This window comes from Lagenorhynchus albirostris, chromosome 18 (genome assembly GCF_949774975.1).
Source record: "Lagenorhynchus albirostris chromosome 18, mLagAlb1.1, whole genome shotgun sequence".
Lineage (NCBI taxonomy): Eukaryota > Metazoa > Chordata > Mammalia > Artiodactyla > Delphinidae > Lagenorhynchus > Lagenorhynchus albirostris.
The window spans coordinates 15,637,098-15,652,973 of NC_083112.1; the positions used below are offsets into that span (position 1 = coordinate 15,637,098).

The 15,876-nt window shown below is 43.2% G+C and overlaps 1 protein-coding gene across 1 annotated transcript in view; it reads left to right on the forward strand.

Annotated features, from left to right (window-relative positions):
* The window catches only part of NEK5 (NIMA related kinase 5), a 64,715-nt gene that overhangs the window by 36,270 nt on the left and 12,569 nt on the right, over positions 1–15,876 (forward strand). The window contains exons 16-21 of the mRNA XM_060129553.1: positions 1,176–1,268; positions 3,533–3,613; positions 3,839–3,907; positions 6,019–6,145; positions 7,118–7,306; positions 11,709–11,846. Of these exons, the coding sequence (XP_059985536.1) occupies positions 1,176–1,268; positions 3,533–3,613; positions 3,839–3,907; positions 6,019–6,145; positions 7,118–7,306; positions 11,709–11,846 (697 nt within the window). The remainder of the gene's footprint in view (positions 1–1,175; positions 1,269–3,532; positions 3,614–3,838; positions 3,908–6,018; positions 6,146–7,117; positions 7,307–11,708; positions 11,847–15,876) is intronic.

A 15,876-nucleotide genomic window follows, 5' to 3' on the forward strand; every position in this document is an offset into this window, starting at 1 on the left:
ACGAGCATTTACTAAATTCAGCTATACTGGAATAGTCTCACATGCAGGGGTAAGATTTGAAAGGCCATATAAGGCAACATGTGAGTGCAGTGGAGATGACTTTTGAAAAATCCCTTGAAGGTGCCACCCTGGAAACTCATTCTTCCAATTCTCAGATCATTGCTTTTTCAGTAGAGCTCCAGATGAGAGAGCTGGCCCGTGTCTGGAGACCACAATGCATGAAAAACACCCCCATGTTTAATTAGAAACACCCTCAGCGCCCGGGAATGTTCCTCCTATGACGGGCTGGTGGGCACCAAGAGCAGCCGGGGACACAGCCGGCCTCTCGTCTCACACGCACTTGAACTACACACTCATTGTGCAGAACCTGCCCACACTACTGAAATTGATCTTTCCCTCTCACCCTGCCCCACCCCTGAGGGCATACAGACGAACTAATATAGGTGCATTATGGTACCATTCAATTGTATGCACTGAGCTCTGAACTAGAGCTTTCACATACATATCTCCTTTACTTATAGCAGAAGTTAAATAACTCACCCAAAGTCACTTAGATATTACAAGGCAGACTAAATAAATATCTGATTCTAAAACCTCTACTCTTTCTAAATAGTTAAATAAATAGTTGGAAAGATATGAAGCAATGATCCAATAAGGCTGAATCTGGTTAAGCCCCGTGAGTGCACGGGAGTGAAGATGAGTGGTACAAGCAGGTGGAGGATTTTTCTGGAAGAAGAGAGATGGGGCCAAAACTGGGTCTGAGAAGAAGAGTAGAATTTGGAGAGGCAGAGCTAAGGAAAAGGGCATCTGAAGGAGCCACGCAAAGCTTCATGGCAAATGCCGTGGGCGGGGGCAGGCTGGATGTGCTTCTCCCCAGAGCAGAGGTCTGGGTAATGGTGGGGAGCCTCGTGCCATCATCAGCCCCGTTTTTAAGACAGGTCTGCGATGGGAAGCCTGCGTCCAGGGAAGATGGACGGCAGACTTTTCTAGAGAGCCCAGGAGAGAAGCACTTGGGGGATACCAAAGGGAGCCATAGAGAAAAGAAGCCATAAGAGAGCTCTCTCCAGCCATGTCCTCATTAGATCCCATTCAGGTCTAGCGGGGGACATTCAGAAAGTGGCCTTCAGAACTGACGCAGAGCCAATCTTGTTGACTGTGTATAATTTATGTTGAAGGAAGACTCAAAAATAAGTCATAAAACATACTTGGTGAAGAAGAGTGACCTGCTCATCCACCAAGAGGCACCTGAGGAAGAAGCACCTGTGCAGGTGATGGTTGTTGTTAGACGATGCTGTGTTTCCCAGGGAGTTCGCTCCAGCCCGCTGTTCCTGCCCCTCCCTGTGCAGTAGAATCATGTGGGAAAGTTTTAAAAAACGGAAACAGGGACTTCCCTGGCAATCCAGTGGTTAAGACTCCACGTTTCCACTGCAGGGGGCACGGGTCTGATCCCTGATGGGGGAACTAAGATCCCGCGTGCTGCGCACCGCGGCACAAAACAAAACAAAACAACAAGGAATAAACAAAGTCAAACACCTGGGCTCCGAATGGCCTGGGGTGGGGCCAGGTGTCCCGTTTTCAAGAGCTAACTGGTGAGCTGGTGCGGCCAAGTTTGAGAACTGCCTGCAGGAACGTCCTCTGGTGGCGTTTGAGTCCGAGCTTCAGAGTGTCGGTCTGTGAATCTGACGGTTAATTTCTGTTTCAAAGTTATCTTTTTGGCATGAATAGGGAACCGGGCAGAGCTGAATTATCAAATGGTTCTCAAAAGACTCTTCTTTTCCTTCTGGGAGGTCTTTCCCCTTCATCCTCAAGGTGCCCCGAGGGCTCGACTGAGGGTAGGTCAGAGGAACCCATGCTGAGTGAAGGCTGAACAGCCTCCCTGAGTGTTTTGCTTTGTGAGAACCTGGAGACCTTCACAGGAGGCGGTGCCGAGAGCTCTAAAGTGGATGAGGTTGAATTTTCCACCCAGTGGGGTGGATGGGGCTTAGGGGTCTAATGTAGCTGTATTTTAAGGGAAAGAAAGCAGTATGACGCTTCTCATGCAATTGAGACAACCAGACTACACAATCAAATCAGACAGCCAACCTCACAGATATAAGTAAGACACCAAGTCACGTCCTGTTTCAGAGCGTGTAATACTGCGAGGCAGGAAAACACGCTTCCCAGGGTTGCAGGGCAAACGACTGATAAAAATTCAAACTGACAGATGTGGTGTGTGAAGTACGTAGACGAGGCAGTAATTAATTCTAAGGGGGAGGTGATAGGGACCTAATGTGAAATGGTGGAGAGAAAAGAGCATTTATACACACACACACACACACACACACATGGAGACTCATAAGTTTCTGGTTTGGAAGGAATAGTACATTTTACCAAGATGGGGAAGAGTGGGGAGCAAGCTTCTGGGGGAAGGGCATTCGAGAACCACTTTGGATGTGCTGAGTCAGGAAGATCTGAGAGATCACATCCCTGCTTCGCTTCGGAGCCTTTGCCCTGCTTTTCCCTCCACGTGGAACACGCTTTCCCCAGACCTTCACAAGCCAGGTCCAGCACCATTCCAGGGCTTAAATCAAATGCCACGTAGGCTTTTCCTGTATTACTCTCGTCTGCTCTTCATTTCCTATGCTACTACCCTGTTTTATTTTCTTGATAACATTTAACACCTTCTGAAATTACGTCATTACTTTAACTCATTTATTACCTATCTTACTCCAGTAAAATGTGAGTTCCGTGTCAGCAGGGACCTTCTGGTCACGTTCTGCACCAACCCATTGTGTAGGACAGTATCTGGCCCGTAGTGGGTGCTCAGTATGAAACTGTGGAATGAATATTAAAGTGAAGATGGTACCAAACGGAGCCGAATACGTGAGTCTGAAGCTCAGAGGGGAGGAGAGATCAAACCTGAAGAGACACGTTTAAGAGTCATTGCATAAAGATGGCATTTAAATTCATGGGAGTTACTGAGACCCCTGTGTATTAAGGAAGAGAGGGGCAGAGGGCCCAGGACTGAACCCCGAGAAAGCTCAGGATCTAAAGTTCACCCCTTGACCATTCCTTTGAAATGCTTGTCAGTACTTCTATAGTCTTCTCCTCCTCCTTCAAATTGCCCATCAATTTTTAGAGCCCCATCCTTCCTTTATACTGTCATGAGCTGTGTGCACTTTTTTGTTTTCCTGATTAAGATCATAAGTCTGTTAACGGGATCTTATAGTCAAAAGTACGTTCTTGAATTAGATTAGGTTGTATTGGACTGTGATAAACATTGTCACATTATAGCGTTTTACCTGCCCACTGCAATGCCAGTGTTAAACGTATTATTATTTCACGTTAATGGACACTGTGCCCAAGTTGTTAGTGGACTGTTGTTAACTTTCCTTTGCAAAAGGTATGTTTTCATTCTCAAATCAATCATCAGATTCATTCAAGAAATCAAATAACGTAAACAGACCCTGCTGTGAATTCAGGGGTGTTGTGAAAATGTAATTGTTTGATCAATATTATAATGCTAGATTTTAATTTTTCTCTAAATGTTCAGGATATTGAAAGAGACTTGAAACAAATTGGACTTCAGAACACAAAGGAAAGTAAAATTCCGGAACAAAAACATAAAGCTAAGGTAATAAACATTCTGTCTTAAAGTTTCATTTTAAAAATCTGGCTGGGGATCTGCACCTTGCAATCTGGGTTGCCTCTAGGATTTCACCCCTACTATTTTATGGAATTACCTTATTTTGTGATGTTAGACTAATGGTTTTAAGTATCTGTAATGTCAAATTGGGAGTTGTAATTTTAAGGTTTTTATTGGAATGCGAAACAGATTTTTTTTCTTGCTTTCTTCTAGAGAGGGATAAAGTTTGAAATTAATTTAGACAAATGTATTTCTGATGGAGACACCCTCCAAGAGGAAGAGGTATGCCATTAAGTAAAATTCTATTAGTAGGGATGAGAAAATGAGTGTCTTAATAGCATGTTTCATGAACTTTTCCCATAGAGGGTAGGGAGCATTTTCTAAAATCTTCCTAGAAGGATGTCTGATGTTCAGACAAGTCTTCCAAAATATTTTTTATCCTTCCATTCTTTTTAAACTTGAGATTATTCCTATAGATGGATTATTCCATTTTAATTTATTGTTCTATTATAAAGGAGCTATTTTCCTCATAATAGTAACTTTTAAATTATAGCCAGATTAAAATAGAAGACATAATATATAGTCAACAACTGATACAGTCACCTAAAAAATATGTAAATGAGCAGTTATCCTGAAACCATGCACATTTATTTTAGATCTTGATTGGCATTGATAACTTTGTACTGGTCTTTGGGTAAATCTCAATTGTGCACTTGGGCTTGAATTGAAACAGCAATAAATGCATGAATACAGTAAACTCAGACCTCATTTTATTACTTGATTTCAACATCTTTTTAAATCCCATTTTTTACCAGAGCTGCTAACAAATATCAGAATTAACTGATTTGTGTTTCTGTTTCACCTTCTCCAAGTTTGCCTTTTTTGTTGTTGTTGTTGTTGGGGGTAGGAGTTTAGTAATTTATTTATTTATTTTTGCCGTGTTGGATCTTCGTTTCTCTGCGAGGGCTTTCTCTAGTTGTGGCAAGCGGTGGCCACTCTTCATCGTGGTGCGCGGGCCTCTCACTATTGCGGCCTCTCTTGTTGCGGAGCACAGGCTCCAGACGCGCAGGCTCAGTAGTTGTGGCTCACGGGCCTAGTTGCTCCACGGCATGTGGGATCCTCCCAGACCAGGGCTCGAACCTGTGTCCCCTGCATTAGCAGGCAGATTCTCAACCACTGCGCCACCAGGGAAGCCCCAAGTTTGCCTTTTAAACTACCAAAAGTTAAGTATGAATATGTGTATACCTATATATATATATATATATATATAAATTATATACTCAATTTCTTCCTTTCATGTTTTTTTATTGGCTTAAAACTTTTTTTAATGTTATTTCTTTCAGATTTGTGTGTGTGCATGTGGTGAAGGATTCTTTTTTTTTTTTTAAATAGACTTCATGTTGTAGGGTAGTTTTAGGTTCAAGGCAAAATTTAGCAGAAGGTACAGAGATTCCCCATGGAGCTCCTGCCCCCATCCCCCGGGGCATGTAGCCTTCCCTACCATCAAAATCCCTCACCAGAGCGGAACATTCGTTACAATTGATAAACCTACACTGACACATCATAATCACCCAAAGTACATATGTTACCTTAGGGTTCACTCATTCTCTGGGTTTTGACAAATGTGTAACGACATGTATCCATCATTATAGAATCATACAGAGTATTTTCACGGCCCTAACAATCCTCTGTGCTCCACCTATCTTTGAGATTTTTATTAGCCTTTTGCTACAAAGACTTCAGTAGAGTGGTGGTAGTTAGCGCTCACTTGTAACCACTAGACCCTCTAAGTGTCCTGGAGCTGTGAGTACCCGAGGAAGCAGCTCTGGGGACCTTGGTCTGGGTTGGAGCCTGAGGGCTGGTCCATCCACGGTGCTTCTGTGAAGTGAGGCACCAAAGTTGGCCTGCTAGAAAAACGAATGGACTCCACACAGTTTTATCTACCAGTTTGTTCATCCTTTGTTATTCTCTGCTTTGATAATGCTTGAAATAGAGCGATCATTTTCATTTTCATTATGGAATATTAGAAGCAGTTTCAGGGACCTGACTGGGAATGTTAAAGCTTAAAGCAGGGCGTAGATGAGCTAACCTTGAAAGTTCCTTAGAATGGAACTGCAGAAGAATAAGATTGAAGGCAGGAAATCTGCATCAGATTAGCTGCCACTTGATCAGTGCTTATCACTGTTGACAGGGAGAAGAAACGAACATCCTGCTTCTGTCGTGTTCCAACACAGTTCTAGTTTTAAAACCCTACCGATTCATGTAATAAACATACATTGAATACTTACTGCATACCTTGGTAAATGTTGTTACTGGGAACATGAAATAATTTTCAAACTTTTTTCCCCCCAAATATGGCTTATTTCTCATGAAACACCATGAAATTGCTTTAGGCAATGGATATACTGAATGAAACTTTGACCTCTGAGGACGACGTTAAGTTTAAAGGGTATAAATGTATAAAGGAGCATGAAGATTATACAGACAAAGCATTTGAAAAACTCTGTTGCCGGGAAGCAGGTATGTGTCCCTTCAAGGCTGCAGATGAGAAGGAACCATTTTATTGGCAGTCATCTCGAATTCTCTCCTCATCAGCTTGCCTCCCATGATTTGACTGTCCCCTGTCCCCCACCTCACCCTGAACTGGACGGAGACCTGGCCCCTCTGACTCTGCCCACCCCAGGGGCCACACCCCCTGAGACCCACCCTCCTCTCTGCCCCACACAGTCTCCTGGGGCTGTTTCACCTGCCCCCTCCGCTTCCGCTTCTCCCGGTCCACACTCACCCATCTTTCTCAGGATCTGCTGGATGGCTCCATGGACAAGTCCCACTAGCATCTCAGACTCGGCGTGTGTACAATCCAGCTTCTGAGCCCTTTCTTCCCAGGGAGGCTTTATTTCCGGTGATGCCCTCACCAGGCCGACAGCCCTGCTGTCATGCCTGGTGGTTTCTACTCTGAGATGTCCCTGAGTCTTCTCCTCTTTCATTCCCTTTGCCCTGTCCTGTCTCAGCAGTGCGTGTGGTAGGAAGCACATGGGCTTTGGAGACCGTACGGAGTTCGAATCCCAGGTGGTGCTGCCACTTTCTGATTGTGTGCCCTTTCACAAGTTACTTCAGATCTCTGAATCTCAGTTTCCTCTTAAGAGTGAGGAGAATAGTACTTGCCACACAGGCTTATTGTGAGGACTAAAGTGAAAATTGATATATTAGGTGCTTAATTTAATATCTGCTCTTCCCTTCATTTTCCCTTTCCCTTCCCCTCACTGAATTGCTTTAGTCTCCTATGCATCCTCCCTTTCTCTAGTATTTCCCCTTCATTCTCTAAGTAATTGCTACAGTCATCTTGTCATATTATTATCCTACTCAAATTTTGTTTCGATAATGCCTGTAGGATACAGTCTGTTGCACATAGTATCACATTTAACACTGCGTGGCATGAACCTGTGGTGACCCCCCCTTTCCTGCCCCATCGCCCCCTCTCTCTTTCCACAGATGATGGGATCCACACAGCCTGCTGGAGCCCCATCTTCCCTTGCAGCTATGTGAGCATTCACACACCCTGGCTCGCCTCCGTTTCCTCTTCCTGGAATCGTACACTTTGCCTCATTTCCACCTGGAAAAATCTTTATTCAATTCAGCAGGCATCTTGTGGAAAATCTCCCTTCTGCCAGACTGTGCTAGGTGGGAGGGACCTCAGAGATGAATGAAACCTGGGTCTGCCCTCAGAATCTCAGAATTGTCATGAGCCAAAGAAAGGAAGCACAAAACATGCTTTCTGAGCCCCAGTACCAATCGTTGCTCAAGTGCCAGCTGGTTGGAGAGTCGGGGGTACCCCTCCTGCACAGCTTGGCATTCCAGGGAACTTGGGCTTTATCCTGTGTGATGACTTTCAGTCAAAGGGAATTAAATGTTATTCGTGATGGAGAAGGATCACGCTGGCTGCCATGTGAAGGATGCGTGGAGGGGCAGGCCTGAGGGCAGGAGACTGGTCCAGGTGGGAAATGACAGGTGCACAGGGCAGGGCAGTGCAGTGACAATAGACACCAGGTGTGAACTGCTGAGTGTGGGGACTGAGGAAGAGAAGAGGGTCCCAGTCTTCTAATTCAGATGGACAAGGCTATCACCAGCCAAACAGGTGCATACGTCACGCAGAGGGAGGTCAGTAGAGATAATGTAATGGTTTAAATTTGTAACATATTGAGTTTAGGTCTTTCTGAGCATCAGCTGGAGGTGTTTAGAAGGTGATAGCTGAGTAAGACCAAAGCTCTGGGGCAAATCAGGGCTTCCTTAGCATATGCACAGTATTTCAACCTTGATGGTGGTGGAAAACACCTAGGCACTGGGACTGGAGTGAGAAGGAAATGGAGCTTAGGACAGGCGCTTGTATTGTTTAAACAAGTTTTGGGAGAATCAGAAGAAAGTGAAGCCAAAGAAGGAGAGAACGTTCTGGAAGGAGCCTCAGGGCTTGGCAGTATCAACTGGAAGAGAAAGACCAAATGAGGCAGGTTGAGTAACAGCCCACAGGGTTTGGTTATCAAGGGCCCTGAGTGGCCTCAGTGTAAGCAATTCCAGTGAAAAGAATCAAATCAAAGGTTATTCTTTGCGTGAGTTCCTCTGGGAAGAGAAGAGAGTGAATTATAAGTCTCAAAAGACATGTATGCTTATTTTTAGATTTTTTTAAAAAAACACTTCATTAGTTTGATGCTGAAAACGGTCTCTTAATTTAAACTGGGCTCCCGTCATTACTATTCAGGCTGAACAATTTCCCATGTGTTTATTGACATCTGTATTTCTCTTGTGAATTATGTGCTCACATCCTTTATCCATTTTTCCACTGAAAATGGCATGTTTGTTTTTTTCTTTATAAGACTCATTTAAATTGAACCTTTGCCTGAAATACGTATTGCAAATAGTTTCCCCAGTTGGTCTTTAGATCTCATTTATAGTAACAACAGCAGATATGTGTGAGTGTGTGTGTGTGAGTGTGTGTGTGTGTGTGTGTACATATAACTTGGGAATTAACTTTACAAGAATCGTGCAGAGCATATGAAGGAAACTATAAAACCTTACTGAGGTATTTAAAGATTATTTGAATGAATGTAGAGAAATAACACTGTTCAATATTGGAAATATTCATTCCAAATAAATATATGGATTTTTGGCAATTTCAATCAAAAGCACCATAGGATTTTTTTCTGGTGTGAGGAGATCTTGGAGATTCTTAACTAGCCAAAAAATTTACAAAAGAAGAGCATTGAGGGGCACTTGCCCTTCCAAATATCAAACTGTATTATATAAATTATAGTCGTTAAAACAATGTGATACTAGCACCAGAATAAAAAAAGTAATGAAAAAAGAGAAAGTTTAGAAACAAACTCTAGTATGTATCATAATTTAGCATATGCTAAAAGTTACATCATAAGTCAATGGGAAAAGAAAGAATTACTCAGATAAATGCTCTAGGACCAAATGGTTAACAATTTGGGGGAAATTGTGAAATCAGACCCTATGTGATGATACAACAAAATAAATTCCAAAATAAAATCAAAGAGTTTATATGTAAAAAAATGAAGTTATATGTCAGAAAATAAAGTGAAAGAAAATATAGGTGAGTATTTTTTTTTGGCTAGGGAAGAATTAGCTATTCAAAATACATAGGAAAAAATCACAGAATAAATTAGTAATAGATTCAGCTTTAACAGTGAAAGCCTTTGGTAAAGAAAATATTATAATACTAGCCCCTAGCGTTGTCATTTTCAGTAGTTTACCTAGGGAAAATAATCATAAATGTCAAAAAAATTAACTACAAATGAGTTCATTAAAGTGTTGTCTATAATAGTAAAAAATTCTAGCAATCTAAAAATCCAGCAAAAAAGAATTAGTTAAGTTATAATATATCCATGAAGCAGAATACCATGTGTTCTTTAAAATGGTGGTGTAGAACAATATTTAATAATACAGGTATGGTATGTTGCTAATTGAAAAGAACAAGTTATAAAAGGGTGTGTAACATTTGGCCCATTTTTTGTTTCAAAACGAAGCAGAATCTATATGCAAGAAGGAAATTTTGAAAGTTTAGGTCTCTGGAGAGTGGGATTGTGGTAATTTTTGTTTCCTTCTTCTACTTATCTGATCTCCAGAGTTCTTATAATGAAACATACTAATAAATAAAGAAAATGATAACACAAGTTATTTTTTAAATTAAAGTAATGGAACAGTTGCATTTCTGTGGAACCTGACTAAAGTTCACATAAATGCCTCAAGAATTTGTCCATTCACGCCGTTAATATTTCTTTAGCGTTAAATACATTGGCTAGTCAGTCAAATGTTAATAAAAGTGAAATAATTTTAAACCTGTTTATAATTTCAGTCTTGTAAGTTATGATCTATCTATGTCTTAGTCCATTCAGGCCACTGTAACAAAATACCGTAAACCGGGAGACTTATAAACAACATTTATTTTGCACAGTTATGGAGGCTGGAAAGTCCAAGACCATGATGCTGGCAGATTCAGGGTCTGGTGAGGGCCCGATTCCATCTTTTTGCTGTGTCCTCACTTAGCGGAAAAGATGAGGGAGCTCTCTGAGGTCTGTTTCATAGGAGCATTAATCCTATTCATGAGGCTCCACCCTCATGACCTAATCACCTCTCCACAGCCCCTCCTCCTAATACCATCACACTGGGCATTAAGTTTCAGCATATGAATTCGAGGGGGCACACAAACATTCGGTCCATAGCAATCTGTATTAGATTGAGGGTCTTGATTTCTCTGCTTTTGAAGTTACCAGCTGATGGACTCCAGGTTTCCTAAGAACTATTTCTTGCAGTTAGTCACACTTTGACTGCTTTGAGATCAACGAGTTATTTCCTTATACTCAGGGTTGTTCATTCCAGATGCTGCCGCTGCAGAGGACAGGAGACAGTGGGATGCTGGGTCTCCTCAGACTCTGCTGCAAATGATGGCCACAGCCGACATCACCTCCACCTGCTCCACTGTGCCTGAGGGTGAAGGTGGTATCAGTGGCACGAATTGTCAGCAAGAGGAGAGCGAGGCCCCAAAGGCAGCTGTGTTCACCCCAAATGCTTGTGCTCACCCTGACTTGACGGTTCTCAGTTTTCAGTACAATCCCGATAGATTTGTATTAAATGCCTTCCAAAGATTTTGTTTTGGTTTCTCCCCTACCTCTGCAGAGACTTGCCTACTAATTATCCTAGATAATTGGCCACTGTAGCTATGAGAATGTAAAGGAAGAAAGATCCAGGTTCCCACCTTCCTCCCAAGGAGGGACAGGTGGCTTCATTTGCCTTCCCGTGTTAGCCTAATAACTCCCTTGCAGTTTCTTAGAGGGTCGTTTTTTCCTCAGTAACATCAGAACTGAAATATTAGCTGTCCCACAAGATTTAGAGAGTCAGTGCAAAGATACATATTAGCTTGCTTTGCAAACCAAAGTGCTATTTCCATGTTAGCAGTGTTTAGGATATGATGATATTTTCAACCTAAATTCTTCCATTTTCATTTGGGCTTCTGGCATAGTCTTTCCTTAGCAGAGAGTCCCAGCAATATCTGGGTGTGATCTTACAGGTGGTGGAGATTTTTATTGCTTATTTCCTATGTTCTTCTTGATAACATGGGGCTGGGGGAGAGCTAAAATTTATACCCATCTTATAAGTTGAAGTCTGTAAGTATATCACTGAGATTAGTAATTAAAAGTGTGTGAATTGACCCATATTTATACTATTACAAAATATATTGCATATCATCAAATTTACAAGAAAGGGCTTGCAAACATAATACAATTTAATCCATCCTAAGCCAATGAGACAGTAAGAGGGGAAACCTAATTTAAAATAAATAGAATAGAAATGTCAACACACCAAAACAGCCAGTTTACAGGGCAAAAAATGACTCTCCTGCCCAACAGTACATGATAATATTGTCACTAAACTTTTCTGTATCTCAGCTTCCTTGCTAGTAAAATGAGGGTTGGGATTAGGTGACCTCCAAGGATCTCACATTCTGTGATTTTATAAAAACTCAAATGAAGAAGCATTTTTAGTTTCAATAATCCAGGCTCCTTTTCAGACGGCCGAGTGATCATGATTGAAGGCATTCCAGAAAACAGGAAACAGTGGCGGCTTGAAACGCCGGGAACTTTAATGAGTGTTTTGACAGCAGCACATCTAACAAGTAGCTCATTTTCTGCCAACGATGGAGAATTTGGTATGTAGTTTACTTTTAAGAACATAGTCCCCTGTGGAATTTTGTCAGAGGTGTAAATGCAGACTGGGGATAAAAATAGCCTGGAGAGAGAATTGGGAGGGTGTCTAAGCCTTTTCAGAAGCTGATTTGCTTTGTCCAAGCCTGTTCCAAATGCCATTAACAAAAGACTTGAACTTCTGAGAAAAGTAGGATCATTTTCTGTAATGTGATGGGTTGACAAGTGATGAAAAGTTAGGTAGGAAGGACCAGTGGCTTTGTAGGTGATGCGCTAGTGCTTAGCGCTACCTCACAGAGTCCGTTTATTCTGACAGCTCTTCAGCAGACTCAAATTACCATCCTGTGGGCCGTAAAATACCTCTTAATATAGTTTTTTTCGGCTTTGGGTTTTTCTTGCCTCCAATGTTTAGCAAGATTATGCTGCTGTTGACTTTAAGGGAAACCAACCGTTACTTTCTAAAGTTGGAGGGAATTCCTATCACAGTGGGGATTTGGTCCTCCACTGGGTGTGCAGGTGTAAACTGCTACGAGCAAAGCCATTTGGGGCAGGCAGGTATCAAACAGAGAACACCTGCGCAGGGGCGAGGTTTCAGGGCTGGGGTTGCTGAGATGCGAGGCTGAGGCGGAGCGGAGGCCTGGTTAGAAACCTGACAGTGGTGGAGGCGGATGCGTGCTTACAAAGTTAAAGCACAACACTGAGAATAATGCAAGAGTCGTACCCGACTGTTTCTGAAGAGTGAGTCTGCCCGTTTGTGAAGCTCAAGAGAAGGGGAATATTTGTGAAAGGTGAGTCTGAAAGAATGGACAGCATTTTATTGAGGAACCAATATTTCAGGTGGGGAGAACTTGCAGATCCACAGGCCTGAGAGACTGAGAAAGACGGTATGGGCTTCCCTGGTGGCGCAGTGGTTGAGAGTCCGCCTGCCGATGCAGGGGACACGGGTTCGTGCCCCGGTCCGGGAAGATCCCACATGCCGCGGAGCGGCTGGGTCCGTGAGCCATGGCCGCTGAGCCTGCGCGTCTGGAAGGCCCGCGTACCCAAAAAAAAAAAGAAAGAAAGAAAGAAAGACGGTATGACTAAAATCTAGGCGCCGGAGAAGGGACCAGGGTCCCTGAGTAGATGAAGTCCTTCGGTGTTGTTACTTATCTCAGCTGCCACACTTAAAACTCAAGGCGGGGGTGGCAGTGCAGTGGGGGAGAGAGGAAATGCCTCCCTGCCTCCAAGGCTCTCTTTCAAGTACCTTCAAACCACAGACGGCAGTGTGATTGCATGTCTGCTCCCTCCCCTTCTATCCTGGGATAGAAACATCATCTGTAAGGATGGGGCTGAGGGCCGGTGGGGAAGAAGTTTTGGGCTGGCATGGCTTGGCCTGGAGGCCAAGGGCTAGGGCCACAGACCAGGTAGGAGGGGGGCGCCCATCTTTCAGGACACTGCGATGGTGACATACTGGTGACTATGATGTGTCTTCTTGGGTTTGTTCCTGTGCTTCTTGGAGAGAGTCATAGAAAACTTCATTTGATCTTGCATACCAAATTAATTAATTCATGAACTTACTGCATTTTCAAATGGATGGCTTTACATTAGGCATATATGAGTAATCTAACAAGTGGGATTAAACATAGGAACTTGCCTCTAAGGGTAGCATTCAAAGCAAAATGTAGGTATTTTCTTTTGTAACCTGCTAAAGGTGCAGGCATCCCCTCCCACCCCAGCTGTGCTTTCTCTGCTCTTTCAGCCTCTCACTCTGTTGTTGGCCTCACCCCATCTTTCTTATCTCTGTAGCAAGCTTGACTTCCTGTCTCTGGTCATCTCTTCTTTCTTTACCTCTCCCTCTGCACCCCTGCCAGATAATCCTAAAAATCCTTTTAAATCCTGCAAAAGATTCTCCCATACCCTCAGGATAAAATCCAGACTCTGCAGACTCTAAGTGCCTTCAAGATCGGATGGCCTCTCCCGGCACCAGGGCTACTAGCACTTCTCCATCAGCAAATATTTCTCCCTCAGTTTAGAAAGGTGAGTCTTTCTAAAGACTCCTCCCTTTGCCAAAGTAATTCCTCCTGTAAGATTTCACTCTGATGCAACCTCCCGGCCATTTCTGATGTTTTATCAGCAGATACCCTTCCCTCCCTGCTTTTTGCTATATTGCCGAACAGGGCTTTACAAAGGTGTCTGGAATATAGGAGATTCTTAATCAGTTAATAATTGGAATGAATGAGTGGAAGAGCCTGTAACTTGATTGACATGCTTCCCTTTAATCCAAAAAATTCTAATAAGCTTTCTGTAAATCCTCAAGTTTGTCTAAGGTCTCTCTGTCTTTTCTCTGTTAGTTGCCTCTGACAATTTCACATGAATTCAGTCTCACTCAAATTCATTCACACTCAAATATTGGTTAAAGGCATGAAAGACATTTCCTTATTATGGTTATCATTTAAATTCAGGCCATAAAAAGATGCAGTAGCAATTTTATTTGAAATTTTAGAGATTGCTATTAAAAACCTGGATCTCAATTAAACTACTGCCTGTGTACCACTGACAAGGAACCACTGGTTTTTTGTTTGTTTTTATAAATTTATTTATTTATTTTTGGCTGCATTGGGTGTTCGTTGCTGCACGCAGGCTTTCTCTAGTTGGCGGCGAGTGGGGGCTACTCTTTGTTGTGTTGCGCGGGCTTCTCATTGCGGTGGCTTCTTTTTGCGGTGGCTTCTCTTGTTGTGGAGTATGGGCTGTAGGTGGGCAGGCTTCATCAGTAGTTGTGCCTCACGGGCTCAGTAGTTGTGGCTCATGGGCTCTAGAGCTCAGGCTCAGTAGTTGGGGTGCACGGGCCCAGCTGCTCCGTGGTATGTGGGACCCTCCAGGACCAGGGCTCGAACCCATGTCCCCTGCATTGGCAGGCAGATTCTTAACCACTGCAACACCAGAGAAGCCTGGAACCACCGTTTTTTATTTTTGTTTTTGTTTTTTTTGGGATTGAAACACCTCCCTGCCGTGGAAGCCCGAGTCTTAACACTGGACCATCAGGAAGTCCCCCAGGAACCACTGTTTTAAATGCCTGAGAAAACATCAGGGCATGTCTCCTTTGCATTCCTCTAAGTTTGGTTTCCCTGCTTAATATCCCACAAGACACTGTAATTCTCTGATCATAAAAGTAAAGTTCACTTTAGTTTCCTGTTTAATATCTTTCTTCCTCACTAGACTATAAGCTTCTGAGAGCTTTGTCTTGATCACCACCCCACTCGGCCTCTCCATCCCTAGCGCCTGGTATAATGCCCAGAACTTAGTAAGTCACCATGCCTTTGTTTTTGTTTTTTGTTTTGCGGTACGCGGGCCTCTCACTGTTGTGGCCTCGCCCGTTGCGGGGCACAGGCTCTGGACGGCAGGCCCAGAGGCCATGGCTCACGGGCCCAGCCGCTCTGCGGCATGTGGGATCCTCCCGGACCGGGGCACGAACCCGTGTACCCTGCATCGGCAGGTGGACTCTCAACCACTGCGCCACCAGGGAAGCCCCACCATGTCTCTGTGAATGAAAATACAGCCATAGCACGTTTTTACTATCACTTTATGTAAAGGCATGGGATTGCCAATATTTGTATTGCTATCAAGTTGGATAAGGAAATTGCAATGCTAATTATTCTTACAGCTCTATGGAGTCTTTGTAAAGACTTTCTGCATGTGTAGATTTTAATAACTTTGATTACAGGTGTAATAGACACAATTTATAAAGGCATTTAAGGATTCGTTGTCGTACATTTAAGCATGATTCATATATCGTTTGTCAGTCTTCAGCTTAAATATCCAACTCCTTGAAGATAAATTCCTTTGATGTTTCTAGCTCTAAATTCCATTTGAAAATGAGGGTTTGGACTTTTCCTCAGTGGTTAAGAATGGTTAAGAATTGTGTTAAGAATCTGGCGCAGTGGTTAAGAATCTGCCTGCCAATGCAGGGGACACGGGTTGAGCCCTGGTCTGGGAAGATCCCACAACTAAGCAACTAAGTTGGAGCAACTAAGCCCATGTGCCACAACTACTGAGCCT